This window comes from Gopherus flavomarginatus, chromosome 14, assembly GCF_025201925.1.
Source record: "Gopherus flavomarginatus isolate rGopFla2 chromosome 14, rGopFla2.mat.asm, whole genome shotgun sequence".
NCBI lineage: Eukaryota > Metazoa > Chordata > Testudines > Testudinidae > Gopherus > Gopherus flavomarginatus.
The window spans coordinates 25350833-25375341 of record NC_066630.1 but is presented as its reverse complement, the minus strand read 5'-3'; the positions used below and the strand labels follow the sequence as shown (position 1 = coordinate 25375341).

Below are 24509 nucleotides of genomic sequence, written 5' to 3'. Positions count from 1 at the left end.
TGGAAAATATCAACAATACTTTCTACTCCAGGACCAGGCTTCTTCACTCTCCCTTTAATCCTTAAATCACTTTAGTACAAATGACCTCTGCTCCAGGGATAAAGCGAAACAAGTTGTGTTTTCGGGAGGTGGTTAGTAGTAGGTAGATATAAAGTATCCACCAATTGTTAGCTTCTTTTTATTATAGTCATTTTTCAAGAGGTATGACGTTATAAATATTTAAGTAGGAGAGATTACAGATGAAATATGATATACAGACTTTCTTTATATGGGATAAACTGTTAATGGCTTTTTATTTTACAGCAATCAGCAGGCATTTTTATTAGAGAATGTCCCATGCAACAATGCAAGCTGCAGAAGCGTACATCGTATGTTTAAAGTCTACTGGGAACTCTCTGATCTAAATCAAATCAAAGATGCTGTGGTGGCAACCTTCTTTGACATTTATGAAGATGTGAGTTCAGAACCCTTCACTGTATTTCTGCTTTTAATAGCTATCTGCTCATTCCTATTTGAGCTTTCATTCTAAAGTACTACTACTTACTATTTGACTAGGAAATCTAAAAACCTAATGAAAGCTAATGAGTTAATTAAAACAAGTCCGTTAAAGCTGAAGGGTAAGCAATAGAATTTGTGAAAGAACTGCCTGATTGATACACTACGTGATACAAATACCTTGAATAGATTCATGTTTGTTAACTTTTTGGCGTAATTTTTTTACATTTATACTAAACGGGGGTTCAGCAGCCCTTTGATATTTTTATCACTAGAGTGAAAAAAAGCTGCTCATTCTATGACTAATTAACCAAAATACCCAAAGATTTACAACTTCGTTGATTGAAAAATAATTTATTGCTGCATTAAGAGAATTTGGCAATTAATATTAAATCTTAGACCAAGTAAACTCATTGCAGCATTGTACCCCAACTACAACCACCAGAATTACTCTGTCCAACCCCTAGTGACTGTTTGTTTTAATCCTTCTGTGTGCATTTCGAGAAGTATTCAGACCCCTATCTAGCAGGGACTCCTTTCCTCCCATTGACTATTACCTTTGACAAGCTCCAAATCCAGTCACCCGAACCATCATATTAAACTACTCCCTACATAAAACATATAGTGATATAAAACACATGATCCCCATCTCAATGCCAGGCCTTCCCTAAATTCTACTTCCTGTCAGACTTCTAAACCTTCAGTTATCTCCATGCCCTGATTAACTCTTGAGACCCAAAACTAACCACAGGCTATCTTTTGGTATATTCTCCATCTAGCCCGTAAATAACTGCCCATTCCATCTTTCCTAGACTACAGACTTTCTTGGAAGTAAGATAGGATTCCAAGGGCTATAGGTGATTGTCAGTTTTTGCTGTCCTCTAAGTTTTGGAAAATACTTTTATTTTACCTAGTAATTTAGATTGAAATAAGTACTTTAAAATATCTTTGAGTGTAAAGCTGGTAACTACTTAGCACAGCCATGTTTTATGTTAAGAATTAATAAAAGTGATATAATTCCCATTAAACATAACAAAGGATTCAATGGCATTGCATAGTACATGGCACTTGGTACATAATATTGTCTGCTGACTAAAGCAGTGCAAAATTAGATAAGAAAATCCAAAAGCTAACACAAATTTAAGTCAAACCTGAAACTTTAGCTCAGTTTGCAAACTTAGCAAGTATTGACCTGAGCTTAATTTCAGGTAATTAGGAGGCTTATTTGATTTTGATTGCAAAGCAATGAAAATCCAGCTGTTTCACATACAAATTTTGGTATTAAACTCCTAATGTTCAGTGTCACTTGTAATAAAAGATCTGATTTTTAAAAAGGTATGTCCCTAATTACTTGGGGAATGGCCTGTTAGGTGCATAACTGGCCATTAGTGCATGGAGTACATGATTTGCATATGCAGTCAAAGTACACATTTTTGTGCTTTGAGAGAACTCATTTTTGAAAATCTAGGTTTCTGATATAAACTTTACAATCTGCCCTAAACAAAGTAATTTGTAATTTACACTTATTTGGTGGACAGAGTAGTAAGAGGGAGTAAAACCCTTGTCCCTGTGTGGATCTATTAGGTCTCCTTACATCATGGCTCAGTCATAGGAGGAAAAGATGGGGCTCTATGTTTGATCTCCCCAGGGAGTAGGCAGAGTGTAGATCTCTCTCTCACCTCCATCCGCTTGTCAGCGGTGCAATAAGTTTCAGAGCTTTAGTAAGTTATTTCCCCCTTTCCCTGTCCCTGACCTCCCAAGGTAAAGCTTATGCACAGGGAACAGGGAAGTAACTGTAAAATTCCTTATCTGGTTTTCTCCTGGGGTGATGCGCTTTACATAGGGTTGAGCCTTAGACACAGTCAAGCCCTAGAAAACAAATCTGTTTCAATCAGAGACAGATGTGTGTAAATTGTTGTCTGTAATTGATTAAAAAATATTTTAAGTGACACTTCCATTGTTACTGTACCTAAAAATAGAGTACTTAAAAACTGACTTGTAAGTCTTGAATTCATGATTTCATAGGACACCATTTTTTAAATTAGATTTTTCTTAAAAAGCTATGTTCATAAATAACTCTTGACAAGTTCTGAATAAGTCCACATAATTGGAGGGCATTTTATCTCCTCAAGGCAGTTATGTCTGATTCCCAACTGTTACTCTTTGCTGTGTCCAGAACATAGATGAAAATGGTTTTTGTAACTTTATCTTCCTTTTCTTTTTAAGTAACTCGCTTGGGGATATTTAGTTACTGTAATATATACAAAAACAAAACAACAAATTATGCAAGAAAATCATGGAAGGAAACCAAAGCAGAGGGAGTCAACCTTGCTACCTTTGAAAGCCATTCTTTCAAAGCTATTTGGATATCTGGTAATTTGGCTCCACAGCAGTCACTGAGCCAATACACCTTTCAGACAAGATCTGCTGGGGTAAAACTATATGTTATGGTTTTGAGTCATTCTGATCTCCCATTTCACTCTTGAGAGAGCTTTGAGCTGAAGGCAGATATCACCATCCCTTGTTCAAGTCACGCGTCAGCTGCTGGTAATTTACCCAGCCAGCCTCTCAACTCAAAAGTAAAATTGTTCTCTGTAGAGTTGACATGGTGACATAGTGTTTGATGCTTATAGACAGAGCAGTTTCATGAGTATCTGACCAGCACTTGTGCTTTGAAAGTTGCATAGGTAGTAAACCAGTTAAATGAATTCCCCACACAAAATTGGGTGTTTTTATTTTTTCTTTAATTTTTTGATGTGTCCTTGCAAAGATTAGTTTAACAAAAACATTACTAGAATCAGGTATTCTTCAGGTAGATATGTTTTCAAGCTAAACTGGTTGTGTCAGCTGTAAAAAAATAAATACAATCTTTGATTACATGTTGGTTTATATATAGCAGATATTTAAAAACTCAACATTTGCCAACTGATACTATAGTTATTCCAAGTATTTCAGATATTTTTTAATAGTAACCACTTTATATGCAAATAGTTAAAACACCTCAACTTAAGTTAAGAACAGAGTGTGCTCAAACGCAAACAGAATTTGGAAGAAGGTCCCTTTGTTGTTCTACAACCATTGGGCTCCAGAGGGAGTCATTTTCAGCTGTCCAAGGTGCACATGGCTTTGAGGAATGGGTATGTCAAGGGGGAAAGTTGTTCAGAACTGGAAAAGAGGTTTTATGGTCTAATTTGCCCCTCTCCTCTGACTTGGGATTAGAGGTTGGAGAAGAAAACTGATTCTATTATGTTACATGTAATTATTTAATCTAGATGATTTAGAATCTTAATATGAAATAAAAGTTGTTTGGTGTCTTATAAATCTCACAAAGCACATAAATTGAGAAATAGTTTCTCTCTTCATGAGGATTTATGTTTACTGTATTTAGATGTTATTTAGCTTGCTAGTTTATTCTAATCTTTTGATCTTTTCCTCCCAGGGAATCTTGGATATCATTGTACTAAGCAAAGGCTATTTCAACAGTGAATTTGCCATCCACACATTAAAGAATAACTTTGAAGCAGATGCTTATTTTGTTAAAGTTATTGGTAAGTGATCACCATAAAATCATATAAAAATGGAAGTATTCATGAAAGCAGTATGAATACTTTAACTATTATACTAAGTGTGATAATGCAAGAAAAGAAAAGCATAGTTGTATTAGTATATCAAAAGTACTGTATATATTCGTTCATAAGCTGAATTTTTTTAGTAAAAAAGGTAAGTACCAAAGAAGGGGGGTCAGCTTATGAACGAGTATAGAGAGGGAGAGGTGGAACACAGCCCCTCCCCGCAACAGAGGGAGCAAGGAGAGGCTGCACAGCCAGCAGAGTCAGAAGGAAGAGGCAGGGCCAGAGTCTCTGTGCTTCTGGCCACGCTGCTGTCCCCAGAGCCTCTGAAGCAGCTGCAATTCCGGGGCTGGCGCCTCTCGTCCTGCTGGAACACGCTGCGGCCGTGCCACCTGGCCCAGCCTGCTGGAACATGCTGTTGCCTCACCGCCCAGTCTGACCCAGAGGAGCAGGCTGCGGCCGCACTGCCCAGCCTGGCGGAGCAGCTCCAGCCAGGCCAGAGACATTCTCCGCTGGCCTTCCCCAGATAAGGTGGGAAGGGATGGGATGTGGAGAGTGTGGGGGTCTCGGGCTAGGAGTGGGGTCACGTGGGGGGTGGTCACAGGGGTTACTCCCCTGACCCCCAGCTTCTCCCTCCCCCCCACCCGAAAAAAAATTTCCCCTGGCGTGCCGGGACACTCGAGGTAAACAAACCATCTCGGCCCACCAGCAGCTTATCCTGATGGCCCGGGAGCCAAAGTTTGCTGACCCCTGAATTATAGAGAGTCGGCTTATGAACGGGTCATACAAATGTTCTATTTTTACTTATCCATCTTGTGGGGGTCGGCTTATAAATGAACCGGCTTATGATCGAGTATATACGGTAAGTCTTAAAAATGGAGGGGGCTATTGCAGATGAAGAATTCTAAATATTATACAGAACTCTGACAGGTTATTTATCCTTTTTATCTTGTTTTTCTATTTTAATTAATTCTATTATCTGCATTTAAAAGGACACTATCAAGTATTTTAAACACAAATTTTGACCAACTGTATCTTAAAATAATATATGCAATACACTCCAAGTCAGACAGTCTTCACAGTAGGGCATGCCCCATGTCCATGGCATATCAAATCTTCACTCTGAGCCTGTGCTTAGGCTTGCCCCTTAGAAGGTACTCTCCCGAATTCTCTTGCTCCAAGTGGCACAAGCAGCAGAATCCATCTTTTCCTTTATAGCAGAATTTTCACAGAACTTTTAAGATTCTTAATTACGTTTTTCTGCTTCTTCATTAGCTTCAAAAGTTTTTTCAGAAATGCTAAACTCAAAAACTTTTGAATTTCTAAGGAGAATTTGAAGGACAGCATTGCTTGTTTCTTCCTTTTCCCCACTCAAAAATTGCAGACCGAGACAGCAGACTGCAGGAACTCAACTCCCAGCTGGCTTGTGGGCAAGGTCCATACCAGGACAATTGAGCAAGCTGATGTTAAACTTGACTCCCACCAGCACGTGAGCAAGGTCCGTGCAGAGACATTTGAGCAGGCTGCAGCAAAATTGGGCCCCCAGCTGGCCTGTGGGTATGGTCCACACTGAGACAGCTGAAGAGGCTGTAGAGAAACTGGTTCCCAATGATCATAAAGATGAAGTCCGTGCTGAGACAGTTGAGCAGGCACTTGGAAGCTTCCCTCACTGACACCAGGCCAAAATCAGTGACTTGTGAAACCCAAAACAGATTTGAAAATATTCTTCTCTTATATGCAAAAACATAAATTAGACTTATATGTTTCCCCTAGTGTAGTTAATTTCCTTAACATCTAAAACAGTGTAAAGAGTAGCAAAAACCCCTGCACTTGGATATTGGATGTGGAATAGTTCTACCTTTAACAGGTAATGATGGATTTCAGAGACTGTAGAGTAATCCAAAAATAATTTGATCAAGATGGCATACATTCTTGGTGTTGGTCCTAAGAAATCAATTTTCTTTTGTGTCAGTTTTTAAAACAAATTTGGAATGTTAGTCTGTAGTGTAGAGAGAGGCCTTGCTATTTTTTTTTTTTTTTTTTTTTTTTTTTTTTTTTGGTGAGGTAATCATTCATAGGCAACTGTGTAATATCTTACCCTATTCAGTATATTATGTGAGGTAGTAGGTGAGGCCAGTGCCATCAGTATACAGATGACATATAGGTTTATGGCTGTCATTCAGCTTAGATATGCAAAAGCAGCAAAGAATCCTGTGGCACCTTATAGACTAACAGACGTTTTGGAGCATGAGCTTTCGTGGGTCAATACCCACTTCTTCAGATGCATTTGGTGGAAATTTCCAGGGGCAGTATATATATGCTAGCAAGCAAGCTAGAGATAACGAGGTCAGTTCAATCAGGGAGGATGAGGCCCTGTTCTAGCAGTTGAGGTGTGAAAACCAAGAGAGGAGAAACTGGTTCTGTAGTTGGCAAGCCATTCACAGTCTTTGTTCAATCCTGAGCTGATGGTGTCAAATTTGCAGATGAACTGAAGCTCAGCAGTTTCTCTTTGAAGTCTGGTCCTGAAGTTTTTTTGCTGCAGGATGGCCACCTTAAGGTCTGCAATAGTGTGGCCAGGGAGGTTGAAGTGCTCCCCTACAGGTTTTTGTATATTGCCATTCCTAATGTCTGATTTGTGTCCATTTATCCTTTTCCGTAGAGGGGCATTGCTGGCATATGATGGCGTATATTACATTGGTGGATGTGCAGGTGAATGAACCAGTGATGGTGTGGCTGATCTGGTTAGGTCCTGTGATGGTGTCGCTGGTGTAGATATGTGGACAGAGTTGGCATCGAGGTTTGTTGCATGGATTGGTTCCTGAGCTAGAGTTATTATGGTGCGGTGTGCAGTTACTGGTGAGAATATGTTTCAGGTTGGCAGGTTGTCTGTGGGCAAGGACTGGCCTGCCACCCAAGGCCTGTGAAAGTGTGGGATCATTGTCCAGGATGGGTTGTAGATCCTTGATGATGCGTTGGAGGGGTTTTAGCTGGGGGCTGTATGTGATGGCCAGTGGAGTCCTGTTGGTTTCTTTCTTGGGTTTGTCTTGCAGTAGGAGGCTTCTGGGTACACGTCTGGCTCTGTTGATCTGTTTCCTTATTTCCTCGTGCGGGTATTGTAGTTTTGAGAATGCTTGGTGGAGATTTTGTAGGTGTTGGTCTCTGTCTGAGGGGTTAGAGCAGATGCGGTTGTACCTCAGTGCTTGGCTGTAGACAATGGATCGTGTGATGTGTCCGGGATGGAAGCTGGAGGCATGAAGGTAGGCATAGCGGTCGGTAGGTTTTCGATATAGGGTGGTGTTAATGTAACCATCACTTATTTGCACCGTGGTGTCAAGAAAGTGGACCTCCCGTGTAGATTGGTCCAGGCTGAGGTTGATGGTAGGGTGGAAGCTGTTGAAATCGTGGTGGAATTTTTCCAGAGTCTCCTTCCCATGGGTCCAGATGATGAAGATGTCATCAATGTAGAGTAGGTAGAGAAGGGGCGTGAGTGGACGAGAGCTGAGGAAGCGTTGTTCCAGGTCGGCCATAAAGATATTGGCATATTGTGGGGCCATGCGGGTGCCCATAGCAGTGCCACTGATCTGGAGATATATATTGTCATCAAATTTGAAATAGTTGTGTGTAAGTATAAAGGCACAGAGCTCAGCAGCCAGTTGTGCTGTGGCATCGTCAGGGATAGTGTTCCTGACAGCTTGTATTCCATCTGTGTGTGGGATGTTTATTTAGAGAGCCTCTACGTCCATGGTGGCTAGGATGGTGTTTTCTCGGAGGCGACCAATGCATTGTAGTTTCCTCAGGAAATCAGTGGTGTCACGGAGAGAGCTGGGAGTGCTGGTGGCATAGGGTCTGAGTAGAGAGTCCATATATCCAGACAGTCCTTCAGTGAGAGTGCCAATGCCCGAGATGATGGGGCGTCCAGGATTTCCGGGTTTGTGGAATCCTTTGGCACCTTATAGACTAACAGATGTTTTGCAGCGTGAGCTTTCGTGGGTGAATACCCACTTCGTCAGATGCATGTCTTGACAGCTTAGATATGTCTTTTTTAGTGCCTGGCAATGCCTAGGACTGGGAAGAAGGTTAGCTGGTTGATCACAGTTTAGAGAAGAATATGGTTATGTTTGTTGGCTGAGGAAAAGAACAAGAAGAAATGAGATATTAATTTGCACTCTGCTGATGAAAGTCTTGACTTTTTCATGGTCAGCAAGATATTTCCTCAATCATGTGTCTCCCCAAGCTGTTACTAAGAAAGATATAATATTGACTTCACAGCACTGTTTAAAGGGGCAACTTAAAAATTACACTTCTGTTCAAGTAATACTGAATGCTACTATAAATTAAAGAGATTAGGATGGCAATTTTTTTTATTAAGTTTATTTACTATGCATATCTTGATAGCACTTTGAATAGTCAGTTTCACTCTTTCGCCTGAGTGTTCAGTCAGTTCCTCATTTGTCTAGGTCTTTCACTCAGCAACAGGAAAGAGAGAAATATCTTGAAGGAAAACATTACTGTAAAACCACAAAAATTGGCAGGATGTCCAAAGTAGGTTTATTTTCAAACTCCTGTTCACTTTGGTTTTTTTAACGGAGTTCATTTCAAGTTGGCAAACTTAGAAAAAAGTTTCAAAGTTACTGAGAGTAATCTGACAACATTATCTGGCACTAATGTGAGGCAAAGACCTGTGATTTTGAACACCATATTTCAAAAACTAACAGTTTGTCTTAAAATGAGGTGGGGGAAAGGAAATGCAAAGTTAAGGCAGAAACTGTAGTCTGCAGTGTTGTGCTGAAAGATTGTAGTGCCCATGGTATGATGATTAATTTTGTTGAAATTTGGACAGTATTTAAAAGAAAGTGGAGGCGAGATACAAGACTAGCTTAGAGTATAAGGTCCAGGAGATAAATATATTCCACTGCTCTGAATATACATTCATAGTAGTAAATATTTTATATTAGGGATGCATAGTACTATAAAAATATAAAGGGAAGATAGTAGGAAAAAAATTTTTATTGAGCTCTGCATTAGCTAAGTTTAATGGAATGATAACTTTTTAAAACCCCACAGGTGCTCTGTGCTTTACCTCTGCATTAGTCTTTACACTGGGAGTTCCAGTTTGGGAAGGATTCTTCCAGCAGCACAAACTGAAGAAGACAGTCATAAGGCTGCATTCCAAGGACCCTTTCACAAGCACTGGTGAAGGGAGCATCCTGGTTGTGGGGCTGGGAACAGGAAAGGCAGTCAGGGACTAAGGGTATGTCTACACTACAAAATTAGGTCAATTTATAGAAGTCGGTTTTTTAGAAATCGTTTTTATACAGTCGATTGTGCGTGTCCCCACACAAAATGCTCTAAGTGCATTAAGTCGGTGGACTGCATCCACAGTACCGAGGCTAGCATCGACTTCCAGAATGTTGAACTGTGGGTAGCTATCTCACAGTTCCTGCAGTCTCTGCTGCCCATTGGAATCCTGGGTTGAGATCCCAATGCCTGATGGGGGCAAAAACAGTGTCGCCGGTGGTTCTGGGTACATGTCGTCAGGCCCCCCTCTCCCTCCCTCCCTTCATGAAAGCAATGGCAGACAATGGTTTCGTGCCTTTTTTCCTGGGTTACCTGAGCAGACACCATACCATGGCAAGCATGGAACCCGCTCAGTTCACTGTCACCGCACATCTCCTGGGTGCTGGCAGACATGGGACTGCATTGCTACACAGCAGCTGCTTATTCCCTTTTGGCAGCAGACAGTGCATTACAATTGGTAGCCATCATCATCATACTCCTGGGTTCTCTTTTAGCCGATCTTGGTGAAGTCGGTATGGGGCACCTGGGCAGACATGAGAGTGACTCAGCCAGGTCGTTCCCATTTTCTGCCGAGTACCCAGGAGATGACGATGGCTAGCAATCATACTGCACCGTCTTCTGACGAGCAGCCAGGAGATGATGATCGCTAGCAGTCAAAATGCAGCATCTTCTGCCAAGCACCCAGGAGATGACGATAGCTCGCAGTTGTACTTCACTGTCTGCTGCCAGCCTAAGATGTAAAAGATAGATGGAGTGGATCAAAACAAGAAATTGACCTGATTTGTTTTGTGAAATCAACGGCCTACTAAACCTGGGGTTTTGAGTTCAATCCTTGAGAGGGCCATTCTGTGTGACAGTTGTTTGTGTTTCCCCTTGATGCAAAGCCACCCCTTTTGTTGATTTTAATTCCCTGTAAGACATGTCATCAGTCGCCCCTCCCTCCGTCAGGGGCAACAGCAGGCAATTGTTTTGCACCTTTTTTCAGCGCAGAACCATAAGCTGCAAAAGCAAAACCAGGCTAGGAGGCAACGGCAGCGTGGTGACAGGAGTGATGAAGACATAGACATGGACCTAGACATCTCACAAAGTACAGACCGGGCAATGTGCACATCATGTTGATGAGCTCTGCATGAGCTCTACATGTTCACCTGTGCTGATCAGCTCGCCACACTGGCCAAACAGGAAATGAAATTCAAAAGTCTGCGAGCCTTTTCCTGTCTACCTGGCCAGTGCATCTGAGTTGAGAGCACTGTCCAGAGCGGTCGCAATGGAGCACTCTGGGATAACTCCTGGAGGCCAATACCGTCAAATTGCATCTGCACTACCCCAAATTCGACCGAGCAAGGTCAATTTCATTGCTAATCCCCTCGTTGGAGGTGGAGTAAAGAAATAGATTTTAAAGAGCCCTTTAAGTCTAACAAAAGGACTTCGTCATGTGGACAGGTCCAGGGTTAAATCAAGGTAACGCTGCTAATTTCGACCTAAAATCATAGTGTAGACCAGGCCTAAGCCTCACCATATGCAGCACTGCTGTAATGTAGGCCACCCAAGGACTGATTAAATTACTCTGTGGGCCAGAAGTAGTCCAGAATTGGGAGAGTAAAAAGGTGTTTAGGCCTGATCTGCATTGGAATGCATTTCTGATATAACCTATATTGTGAATTTAAACCAATATTTATACTCTCAAATCCTCCATATGGACACTTTCATTCTAGTATCAGAATGCCTTTTTTCAGGTTTACTGCATGTTGGTTGGGAAGCTTAACCAAATAACTCCACTCTTTTACTGGAAAAAAGTACCCACATGGACCTTGCATCTGTATAACTATATTAGTTTAACTGGTAAAACTTTAGAATATAGACAAGCTTTCAAAATGCAAACAGGCCCCAGCATTACTAATTGGTAATTGTTTAAGAAGAAGTTCAAGATAAATTACATGTTTTTATTGTGTTAACCCTATATAATAAAAATATGTTCATAATACACATTGACAATCCCATACTACTTTCTTAAGGTAGATTACAGTTGTATGTCCTATAGAAAATACTAACTGTAAATTTGAGATATTCTTGTATTATTCAGACACTGATTTTATATCCCAGTATATTTAGAGAACTAGGCTATGATATATTACATTGTTCAATAACATGAGCACAGCTAATTTACCCAAACCATTCTTTCAATGAGCTAGCCAGATGAACCTCCATAACAATAATTAATGTCGGAATTATAAGTTGATTACCAGTTAAACAAGAGCTTGTCATCGTATTAGGCTGATTGAAAGTTCAGAAAACAATGTTCTGTTGTCTCTGGTCTACAGCTGGACTAATTGATAGCTATGACTCAGGAAAAACTTAGATTTCTGTGTTGCATACATTTTGTAACAGTTTAGAACCCACCATAAAACAATCACTGAATTGAGTTTTTATAGATGGGACTGAGTATTGTGTAAGCAAATTTCTCTTAGTAAAGCAAATTAAGATTAGTGACTAAACATAAGCATTTTAGTGGTGTGATCCTGTTGCATATTTGAGCAAAGTTCAAATATTTTGACATCATGGATCAGATCAGTGCTCAAAATCAAGCATAAGTGAATTTGGAGGTTGTTACTGTTGGGGGTTTTTCAAATCTGTGTGCGGCTAAATGAAATGATCAGCAGTACTTCCTGCCATTCATTTAAAATTTTTTAGTTATTTCTAAGTCAATGCTTGCTGTTCCAAATTTCAGCTAAACACTGGCAGAGACTTTAAACAGCATCACCTAGGTTCAGTGGCATAGATGCTCTGATCTGTCAATTATCTGTAAGTTGTAAGTGGGTGTTCTCGTTGGAGGGTCCTCAGTTCTGGAACTTGCACTTCGTCTTTCCCCCCAATTCACAGACCTACCTTGGAATGGCAGAGCCCAAATCTGCAGCCTTTTGAAATCTGAGGGGTAGACTTTCACTTATGTTACAGGAAGCCACAAGGAAGTTACATTTTAATGCATTAGCAGGCACTTGAGTAAAAGCTGGATGTACTTTGTGCAGACTCTCAATATTGAAGAACCATTATATGACTAGATCAATTGGACAGATAACATCCCTTATTCAAAGAGCTAACCAGAAATGACAGGACAAAGGAGGAGGAGATATCTTGGTCTTCTCCAATCAGAACGATCCATTGTGTGCTTTTTTTTTTATTTGCACTAGGTGATGTGACAGAATACATCTGATTATGCATCAGACAGCTTTCATGTCCTCCCTTTAGTTAATTATAACTAAACATTTAAGTGACAAAAACTTACTTAATCTAGTAAGATTTAAACATAATCAGAACTGTCACATACATTATGCATTACGTGCAACTATATACATTTGTCAATAACAGTAATTTCTAACTGATGGGATAAATGATTGTTAGCAATTTGTTTGATATATTATAATTTTTCACAAATATAAACAGTTTTATTACTACCTTGAAGTTGACTGATTCCTTTTTTTAATCTGATTTTTAGAAAAGTAAGTAAATTGTAGGAGTAGTCATACACTTGAAATGAAGGATAATGAGCAAAACATACAATGCAACTATTTTTAGCATACATTTTAATTTGTTTGCATTTTTCTTAAGTGGCAAATCTATCTTCGGTTAGTGTAAGAAGTGTGATAGAGCAGTGATTAGCTCATTACCTTCTGCAAAGTGGCATAATTTAAATGGATCAATAGTCTTTTTAAATGTTAATGTAAGTTATACAACAGCAGTTTATTCTCTTCATTAACTATTTTTACAAGAGAGGCAAGCTAAGTATACCTATATAGAGGGGCCTGAATTGATGCTGTACACTAATATATTCAGAGAGAGGTAATGCTTACTGTAAAATTGTTTGACAATATAATAACTATAAACCCCACTTCTGTTTTTCCACAGTTCTTAGTGGCCTCTGTTCTAACGATTGTCCTAGTAAAATAACAGTAAGTATAATTATTTACATTGTTAATGAAATTAATATCTAGAGGGCCCAGTCTAAAGGTGGCCCCTTTGTCCTGATTGCAGTACAAACATACAAGAAACAGCCACAGCCTGGAAGAATTTACAGTCTAACTTAAGATATGGAGCAACAAGTGGATGTAACTGACTGAGGGAATGAGAGCGGAAGAGTAGGAGTAACATTAACAAGTACATCTGGTTCCCAAGACTGATTACATCCAAAATCTGCAGACTTTTTACAAAAGACAATATCCTATCAGTAATCGCTAATAGCCACCCACCTAGCTCTTATTAGTTGGCAGTTTTCCATATTCACAGTACAAGTGGGTCTGGAAGAGGAGCTTGAAGAAAGTAAAATTAAGGTTTTTTTAAAAAATAATTCAGGTTTATATAATGTATAAGAATTTCATTTTGACAAGACATTGATTATACTGGTGTATTTAGTAGTCAAGAAATTGCTTTATATGGAACCAACTTTCCACTCAGATCCATTTACTTATTTAGGAGACATTTTGTGATATGAAATAACAAACCATTCTCACAATATTAAAAAGTCAGCTGAAGGAATAAAAAAGGAGATCATATCAGAAATGAACATTAATAAACAGATGTTGGGGAAAGGTGATTACTCACTGCCACTGTTACAGGGACTGCTATACTCACAGCTCAGTGGTATCCTCCTTGTGGTTCATCCAGGGAATTAGCTCTTTCACCTGGTCGGCACCCCTTCCTGTGGTTATGCAGTCTGTCATTTCCCTCAGCTACTCCATGGCCTCTCATGTGCGAGGAGCGGCAGCACTGTCCTCTTCATAGCTTAGCCCTCTGGCTAAGTCACATTAAAGTTATTCCCCCTTCTGGGGGATCACAAATCCTTTGAACTAAACTGTCCCAGGCAGTCTGCTGTCCACTGGATGGTCTGTGCCACTCCTCCAGTGGCTGGTAGGGGAACCTGGCCCATCCTCTACACCAGATTCTAATTCAGGGACTTTCAGCCAAGCAGCTCTGGGCTTTTACTCTCCCAGACCTTACTGCTCCCTTCCTGGACTGTTTGCCACTCTGTTCTTGCAGCTTCATGCTCTTCCCCCATGTATCAGGGAGTGTCACTGCAGGTTTCTTCCCCCAGCCTGCCAACTTCCTCTCTTTTAGATCCTGCCCAGCTCCTCTACCCCCCCCCCCCCCCCCCCGCCCAGCTGGACTTCATCTGCAGTTAGGCCCTACCACTTCCTAGGTTTCTTCCAGCTGCAGCCTAAAGTTAATGGGCCTAATTTACCCCTACAGAGCTTGTGTGGGGTAGATGCCCCATTGCAGCCACTTAAATAACACTGAATGTAAATATAATTCCCCTACAAAAAAGTATTAGGAGCTGTTTGTTATAAGTAACCTTTTATGACAATATCAACATGAAACTTACCTTATACTTTCAGCTCTCATATCTGCGTCAAGGTTTTCCTTAATGTGTCTACTTCTCTTCACACTCATACTGTTCATAAGTGTTCCTCTGGTGTTGGTCACCTCCTTCTTCTTCTATGCCTTATTCTCATGACTTCAGCTACTGTCTCTGGGCTTGTCTACACTGCCGCTTATGTCGATGTAACTTATGTCCAAATTCACGGCCATGAAAAATGTGTCACAGACCATGAAATCTGGTCTCCCCCCATGAAGTCTGGTCTTTTTTTTTGTGCTTTTACCCTATACTATACAGATTTCACAGGGGAGACCAGTGTTTTTCAAATTGGGGTCCTGACCCAGAAGGGAGTTGTAGGGAGGTCACAAGGTTATTTTAGAGGCATCGAGGTATTACCATCCTTACTTCTGCTCTGCCTTCAGAGCTGGGTGACCGGAGAATGGCAGCTGTTGGCCAGGTGTCCACCTCTGAAGGCAGCACTACCAGCAGAAGTGTAGAAGTAAGGGTGGCAATACATATGTGGCAATACTTACATAACTTGCCACCCTTACTCCTGCACTGCTGCTTTCAGAGCTGGGCGGCTGGAGAGTGGCAGCTGCTGACTGCAGAGCTGGGCCCTCAGGCAGCAGCGCAGAAGTAAGAGTGGCAATACCATACGATGCCATCCTTACTTCTGTGCTGCTGCTGGTGGCAGCGACTCTGCCTTCAGAGCTGGGCTCCTGGCCAGCAGCTGCCACTCTCCAGCTGCCCAGTTCTGAAGGCAGCAGAGCCGCCAGCAGCAGTGCAGAAGTAAGAGTAGAAGTACCGCAACACCCCCTACAATAACTTTGTGAGCCCACTCCCCACAACTCCTTTTTGAGTCAGGACCTCTACAATTAAACAGTGTGAAATTTCAGATTTAAATAGCAGAAATCATGAAATTTTTAAGTTCCCATGGCCATGAAATTGACCAAAATGGACCATGAATTTGGTAAGGCCTTACTTATGTCGCTCAGGGGTCTGAAAAAACCACTCCCTGAGTGACATAAGTTGCATAGACTTAAAGCCATGTCTACACCACATTATGTCGGTGGGAGAGCTTCCACCTCTGACTGAGGAGTAATTAAGTCTATGGGAGAGCTCTCTCCCGTCAACATAGCACATCTTCATCAGATGCACTGCAGAGGTGCCACTGCATTGATGCAGTGGCGCCAATGTAGCGCAGTAGTAAAGACAAGCCGTAAGTATAGATCACTGCCAAATTTCCCTCTGTCTTCTCCCTTTCTGTTCAGTCATACATCTGCAGATTTCTTTCTGAGAGATCTCTTGCTGAATGTTAGTGCATCAGCTTAAACTCAACATAGTTACAACCAAACATCTGCCTTTCCTAAACACCATTTCTCCAATTCCTTTCCTGTGTACACAAAATGATGGATAATTCAACAGTTTTTCCCATTGCTCCTCCAAACTCACTTGTTAATATTCATCGCACAATGACCCACAAATCCCTTTCAGTTTTCTATAATTACTTCATCATTATTTAACACCTTCTTTTCTCCTTCAGAAGAGAACATTAAGCATCAAATTTTAAAATTTTACACATTGGCATTTGACAATAAACTTTATCAAGTAGCATTTTATTGAGTAAATAAAACAATAGTAATGAATAAATGCTCATGATTTTTAAGCTACTGTTTGCACGTACAGTTTCAGACAAAGCTTTGACATTAGAGAAATCTGAGAAAGCATTTGTCATAAACAGATAGCTAAGGGTTAATGTCTCTTTCACCTGAAGCACCTGACCAGAGGACCAATCAGGAAACCGGATTTTTTCAACTTTGGGTGGAGGGAATTGAGTGTTTTAGTCTTTGTTGCTGGCTGCCTGCCTTCTCTGAGCTTTGGAGAAGTAGCTCTACTTTCTAGTCTTCTGTTTCTAAGTGTAAGGACAAAGAGATCAGATAGTAAGTTCTATGGTTTTCTTTTCTTTGGTATTTGCATGAATATAAGTGCTGGAGTGCTTTGATTTGTATTCTTTTTGAATAAGGCTGTTTATTCAATATTCTTTTAAGAAATTGCCCTGTATTGTGTCATCTTAATACAGAGGGACTATTTGTATTTTTTCTTTCTTTTTTATATAAAGCTTTCTTTTAAGACCTGTTGGAGTTTTTCTTTACTGCAGGGAAATTGAGTCTGTACTCACCAGGGAATTGGTGGGAGGAAGAAATCAGGGGAGATCTGTGTGTGTTGAAGTGGCTAGCCTGATTTTGCATTCCCTCTGGGTGAAGAGGAAAGTACTTTTTGTTCCAGGATTGGGAACAGAGAGGGAGATTCACTCTGTTTGAATTCACAGAGCTTGTGTCTGTGTATCTCTCCAGGAGCACCTGGAGGGGGGAAGGGAAAAAGGATTATTTCCCTTTGTTGTGAGACTCAAGGGATTTGGGTCTTGGGGTCCCCAGGGAAGGTTTTTCAGAGGGACCAGAGTGCCCCAAAACACTCTAATTTTTTGGGTGGTGGCAGCAGGTACCAGGTCCAAGCTGGTAACTAAGCTTGGAGGTTTTCATGCTAACCCCCATATGTTGGACGCTAAGGTCCAAATCTGGGACTAAGGTTATTACAGCATTAAACACTGGCTGTGAATTTTCAGAAGGAAGTAATTTTCAACTCCTTTGAATTCCTAGTCTGTTACTTGATTGCACTTGTAATGTTTCAGGAAATTAATTATTCACCCTAAGAGAGTGTAATGTCTTTTTGGTTATTAACAACAATAATTTTCATGCTGTCAAAATGGGAGGTAAATCCCCTTTGTCTGAAAAACTGAACTAAACTGTGTATCTGCTACTAATGCTATCGTATTAATGCATGAAATAGTTACATAAATGTACCCACTGCAACCTTTATATAATTGGGTCTTTGTCCAGCTAGCTGGAAGAAAAGGGGCATTGCCCCTTTAAAGGCTCCCTTACAGCAGGTGGGGAGAAGGGGAAAGTTAACAGGGATGGACAAGGGCAGGAAGCAGTTGAGGTGACATTAGCACAAGATCTCTGCATTACCTTTCCTGCTGACTAGAAAATGGGGGTGGTATTTATACCCCTGGCAGCCTTGTAGTGGCGCTCTTTACCAGGATTGGGTTGACAGCACCCAGATACCTGTGTACATGAAAGAAGGCCTTGGTTCCCATTTTTACCTGCTGTGGCTATTACGCTTGTTGCCCCTCTTCCTTGGGGGACTGGGAAGGAATTTTGCATTTACTGCCAAATTGGTCCGGGTGGGGTGAGTTTTTTTTCCTTCCCCACAGCTAGTCTGGGACCCAGTGGAGTGGAATAAGGGGGTTAGGTTATAACATAGCAACTTACCGCACAAAACTTGTGGCAGATGTCCAGTGCAGGTACTCAGTATGGAAGGAATATGGTTATTAGATAAAATGGATTGGAAAAGAATTTGAAGGAAAGCATCTCTTAAGGGAGCTTGAGTAATGGAGGGGTTCAAGCCGTTGGGGGAGGGTTTGAGGCTCCTACATATTGTCAGCATGAAGCCAACCCACCTCCATTTCCTAATCCATTTTCAGGAGGCTGAGGAAGGGAGATTGGGGATCCTGCATCTTTGAACAGCAAGGCGTCAACTACCTCCTTCCTGCAGTGTACAATTTGTTGCTAGGTACTCCCAGATAGTATGTCGGGGTGGCCATCCTGTGGCTCCGGAGCCACATGCGGCTCTTCAGAAGTTAATAGGCGGCTCCTTGTATAGGCACCGATTCCGGGGCTAGAGCTACAGGCACCAACTTTCCAACGTGCTGGGGGGTGCTCACTGCTCAATCCCTGGCTCTGCCACAGTCCCTGCCCCCACTCCACCCTTTCCCACCCCCTCCCCTCAGCCTGCAGTGCCCTCACTCCTCCCCCTCCTCCCCGAGCTTCTGCATGCCACAAAACAGCTGATTGGGACGTGCAGGGACGGAGGGGGAAGTGCTGATTTGGTGGGGCTGCCGGTGGGCAAGAGGTGCTGGCGGGGGTGCAGGACCGGCGCTTGGATTTAGGCGGCCTAGGCAATGGCCTAGCGCGCCAGGATTATTGGTGGGCAGCGTTTTGCCGGAGGGGGCGGCAGGTGGCTCCAGTGGACCTACCGCAGTCGTGCCTGCGGAGGGTCCGTGGCTCTGTTGGAGCTGCCGCAGTGGTGCCTGCGGACAGTCGGCTGCTCACGCGGCACTGGTGGACCTCCCACAGCCACGACTGCGGCAGCTCCACCAGAGCCGCGGAGCAGGCGACCGTCCGCAGCCACGACTGCGGCAGCTCCACCAGAGCCACGGAGCAGGCAACCGTCCGCAGCCACGACTGCGGCTGCTCCACCGGAGCTGTGGAACCAGCGCACGGGGCGGCGAAATTTCCATGTGCCTACAGCGCTAAAACCCCTAGCGCCAGTCCTGCGGGGGTGGCTGACGAGCAGCTGCTGACACTTTGCTGTGGCTCTTAAGCAATGTACATTGGTAAATTCTGGCTCCTTCTCAGGCGCAGGCTGGCCACCCCTGGTGAATAAAGTTGTGGCCTCGTTAAACCACATCAATGGCCTCATGTCTTTCTTCCCATGTGGACAGACATTGAAGAAGACTCAGTTCAGCTGGGACAGTTTAAGGAAGAAGCAAAGAACCCTGTGGCACCTTATAGACTAACAGAGGTTTTGGAGCATGAGCTTTCGTAGGTGAATACCTACTTCGTCAGATGCATCTGACAAAGTAGGTATTCACCTACGAAAGCTCATGCTCCAAAACCTCTGTTAGTTTATAAGATGCCACAGGATTCTTTGCTGCTTTTACAGATCCAGACTTACACGGCTACCCCTCTGAGTTTAAGGAAGTTTACTGAACTCCCCCAGCCCATTTGCAAAAATAAGTTTTATTGTGGGGTACAGCTTCTAAATAAACCTGAACTTACTTTTTAAGAAATCAATTTGAAAATCATATCAGGTCCAGTTTATGAAACTGCTTTTAAATAATGTGCCTGACTGATCCTAAAGCTCTATTGCAGTTGAAACATTTGCCTCCAATTTATCCCTTTTTGACTTTCTTTGAGGTTCACGTGATTTGAATGGCTATTTGTATTCTTTACCTTCTCCTCCCGAAACTTAGGAGATAACACAACTACACTGACAGCTGAAAAAGATATAAAAAGTGTACTTTGCCATTACTTCTCCTTCTGACTTATAATAATTTTAAAAGTAAATGTAAGTCCCTAGAAATGTTTGTCATATTGATTTTTACTTCAGATTATTTTCCTTATAGTAGAAAGTGTCTGTGCCTTTGCCTAGTATCACAGATAGTTCCAAAAAACAATTTCAGTACCTATATGCATATATTTTAAGCAGCTGTTCTTCAAGTAAGATCATATGTATTTAATACTTTAGGAAAATTGACTTAATATTGTGGCGTTCTGAGCTAAAACATTTCTTTATAATTAATTCCTCTGTTTTTTTTATTTTTTTATTGTAAAAACAAACTTAATTTAAAAAAAAATGTTACAGTCCACTTTCAGATAAGGGGTAAGGGCTCCTGGCCCAGTACTTACTGCCACTGATGCGTTTGCCGTATTCCCAATGGCTTCCTTGGAACCTTTGGGATGATCCTTACTCTGCAAGGTCCTGCTCTATGTCCTAGACCAGAGCGAGATCACCAGTCCTGGTTGTAGTTTCTATTCCTGAGCCATCTCCATTGGAGGCACAGTCTGATGCCATCCCTCCTTAGCCAGTTCATCCTGATCTCCTTGCACAGGAAGAAGTGCCTCCACTGGCACTGCATCCTCTTCCTCAACAGACAACTCCACTGTACCGGACCCGTCTTCACCTGTGCCTGATGATTTCAAGTTGTACCAGGTCCTTCTCAGACATTCAGGTTGAGTTTGTGCAATAGAACACACATACATTGTTGGTCATCAGCTCAGGGAGGACGACCTTCCTAATAAATGAAGCTCTCTTAGAGTCTGCAATACCCCAGCTTCATTGCCTACTACAGCAAAGAGTTCTGAGAAAAGATATTATACAGGGCTTCGAGAGTTTTTATTCCCATCCAGCTTCAACTCCCTCTTGGTAACAATGGTGAATGACAGATCACAACAGGGAAGATATAAGTCTACCCCCAAGGACAAAGTCTAAGAGGCTGGACTTGATGTGGAGACATGTAAGGTTCTGTATGGTCACCCTATCACCCGTCCTTCCTATGTTAAATCAAAATGACAGGTTTGCTGCTCTGGATCTTCAGGATGCCAACTCTGTCCACATATCCATTCAAGTGACACCATCATAGGACCTAATCACATCAGCCACACCATCAGGGGCTCATTCACCTGCACATCTACCAATGTGATATATGCCATCATGTGCCAGCAGTGCCAAACCAGACAGTCTCTACGCAAAAGAAGAAATGGACACAAATCTGACATCAGGAATCATAACATTCAAAAACCAGTAGGAGAACACTTCAACCTCTCTGGCCATTCAGTAACAGATTTAAAGGTGGCAGTTTTGCAACAGAAAAGCTTCAAAAACAGACTCCAATGAGAAACTGCTGAACTTTAATTGAAATGCAAACTAGTTACTGTCAACTTAGGCTTAAATAGAGACTGGGAATGGCTGAGTCATTACACACATTGAATCTATTTCCCCCATGTTAAGTATCTTGTCAAACTGTCTTAAATGGGCTATCTTGATTATCACTACAAAAGTTCTTTTTCTCCTGCTGACAACAGTTCATCTTAATTAATTATCCTCTTAGAGTTGGTTGGGCAACTCCCACCTTTTCATGTTCTCTGTATGTATATATATCGCCTCACTATATGTTCCATTCTGTTCGTCCGATGAAGTGGACTGTAGCCCACGAAAGTGTATGCTCAAATAAATTTGTTAGTCTCTAAAGTGCCACAAGTACTCCTGTTCTATTTCCATGTGATGATTCTCCCAAACCACAGAAAGTTTCTGAGGTTTGTCATGGGAGGTCACTGCTATCAGTGCGCTTTACTTCCCTTTGGCCTTCTAACGTTTTACCAAATGCATGGTTGTGGTGACAGCTCACCTCAGAATGGAATTAATATCTTCCCATAGTTGGACAATTGGTTAGTGAGAGGCTAGTCCTGGGAGCAAATCCTCTCATGTCCAGTTCACATTACGTCTCTTTGATCGTCTGGGTCTCATCTTGAACAGAGGGAAGTTGACGTTAATACCAACTCAAAAAATGGAGTTCTTTGGGACCCTACTAGATGCCACAAGTTTGAGAGCATTTCTGCTGAATGAACAGTTTCTAACAATTCCTCAATTGCAGTCTCAACCCTCAACTACACTCTGTCTTCCTAAGTGTATTAGGCCATATGGTGGCTTGTAAAGACTGTGCCCTCATCCTCTTCAGGCTTGATTAAGGTTGTTTGTCACCTCACTTGTCAGTAATTAGACAGGTACAACAGAGTGCCTTAGTCAATCCTGCATTCTCTATAGTGGTGAACAGTTCAGGGCATTGTATGCCAAGGTGTTCCGTTTATTCGTCTTTCTCCAACCAGGACTACAGCTGTCTGTGCCTCCTTAATAGGTTGGGAAGTGTATTTGAGGACAATGAAGATTCAGGTTTTGTGATTGGAACTAGAAGTTTCCATCAATATCAACATGGCATGCTCTCTGCCAGCTGTGTCAAGAGGCAATGGATTTCTGGATGTTCTGTATCAAGGAGAGCATAATTCCTACAGCCGCTCATTTACCAGCGATCCAAAAACAATTGGCAGATTACCTCAACAGAGATTTCTCCTAGGATCACTGGTGGTCTCAGAAATCCATTGTGCCGAGTTCAATCTTTGCAGAGTGGGGCATTCTGATTATCAGCCTCTTTGCAATGAGAGACAAGAAGTGCCATCAATTTTGCTGTCAAGCAAGTCTCAGCCCAGGCTCCCTAACCAATGCCTTCCAACTCAGTTGAGGATAGACTCTGAGATATGCCTTCCTCTTGATTCCAGTCATCCCACAGGTCATTCTTAAGCTGAAGTTGGATCATGCCAAACTGATTCTAATTGCTCCAGTTTGGCCGAGGCATTGTTGGTTCTCTGACCTACTGTCTATTGATTCATCCTCTCAGATTTCTTCCTCTTCATCCCGACCTACTGACTCAGCACCACTGTTGAGTTTTGCATCAAGCACTGAACACTGTACAGTTCATGGTGTGGATGCTGCATGGCTATTTGGGGAGAAGGAACAATGTTTGGAAGCTGTTCAACAGTTGTGGTTTAGCAGCTGAAGCCATTTACTAGGATGACTTTTTTGTCCAAGTGGAAGCAGTTTTCAGTTCGGTCGCTTGCTCAGAGGATTCAGCTGATGCTGGTCTGCATTCAGAACATTTGGAGTACTTAGTACACCTTCAGTCATCCAGTCTCTCAATCAATTCATTGAGGGTTCACCTAGCAGTGATCTCAGCCTTTCATCTACCTATCCAAGGGAGGGCAGCTTTCTCAAATCCTGTGGTAATGAGATGTCTTATGAGAATCATCAGTCTCCATTTGCCTGAGAAAGAACTGGTTCCCTTGTGGGACCTTAATACTGTCCTGATAGCCCTTGTAAGACCTCAGTTCAAGCCCCTGGCAACCTGTTCTCTGTCACTCCTGTGCCAGAAGATGCCCTTTCTTGTGGCCATAATACATGCAAGGAGCATATGCAAGCTACAAGTCTTAATGCCAGAGTCCCTGTAGAGCCAGTTTTTCAAGGACAAAGTGACCCTACTGCTGTATCCAAAATTATTGTTAAAAAGTGGTTTCACAATTTCATCTTAACCAATTGATTTATTTACTTGTGTTCTTTCCTAAACCACACCACACTGCAGTGCAGATGAACATTGATTTCGCATGTTGGATTCAAGAAGATGTTTGGCATTTTACCTACACAGAACTAAGCCTTTTTGGGCATCACCTCTTCTGTTTGTCTCTTATGCAGGCTCATTCGATGAGAGCCCAACCTACATATATAGCATTCCTCAGTGATTTTTCAGTGGACAATTTCAGGGCTCCTACCTGGTTTTCTGCACATACTTTTATCAGACACTATGTGATTACCATTGCATTTAGATCAGATGTAAACTTTAGGAAAGCAGTCCTGCAAGCATTCTTTAAGTAGACTCTGAACTACACCTCCTGTGAGTGCTGTTTATGGATCACCAGAGTGGAATACACGTCTACAACCACTTGAAGAAGAAAAAATTGTTACGTACCTGTGTTGTAACTTATTCTTTGAGATGTGCATGCTAACGTGTATTCTATGACCTTCCATCCTCTCCACATCAGTCTCTATTCCTGACATTCAGAATGAAAGAATTCAGGAAGATCAGGGTGGCACTGCCCTTAAATAGTGTGGGGAGAGACTAGAGTCAAATGTGTGAGCACCACCTGTATGGGTACTGCTAGGCAAAGTCTTCTGGTTTCAGCGCACTAAGCATGCGCACACCTGAGTGGAATTACAGGTCTGCATCCAGATTTCGGAGAGCAATGGTTACAGTATAAGTAACTGTCTTTTTCCAGCAGTCATCAGACCTATTTTTAGCTTCTCTGAGCCAATGTGCCATTCTGATATTACCATTTAAAATCTTAGAGTTTAATCAAACTAATCGTGAGTCCTTTGCTCAGGAGTTCAACCAGAGATCTACAGTAAATTAAGTTTTATTCCTTTTTTTCCCTACAAAATGGCAGAAAAAATGGAATTTTTGAACTCTGGTAAATACGTCAGTTATTGGGATGCCATAATTCAGTAATACCTTCTTGAATTTACTTCCAACTTGGAAAAAAAAATTAAACCTC

General features: G+C 41.9%; 1 protein-coding gene across 1 annotated transcript in view; it reads left to right on the top strand.

Moving 5' to 3' along the window:
- ITFG1 (integrin alpha FG-GAP repeat containing 1) overlaps window positions 1–24509 on the top strand; it is a 199787-nt gene that overhangs the window by 135039 nt on the left and 40239 nt on the right. The window contains exons 11-13 of the mRNA XM_050923080.1: window positions 304–454; window positions 3935–4043; window positions 13266–13309. Of these exons, the coding sequence (XP_050779037.1) occupies window positions 304–454; window positions 3935–4043; window positions 13266–13309 (304 nt within the window). The remainder of the gene's footprint in view (window positions 1–303; window positions 455–3934; window positions 4044–13265; window positions 13310–24509) is intronic.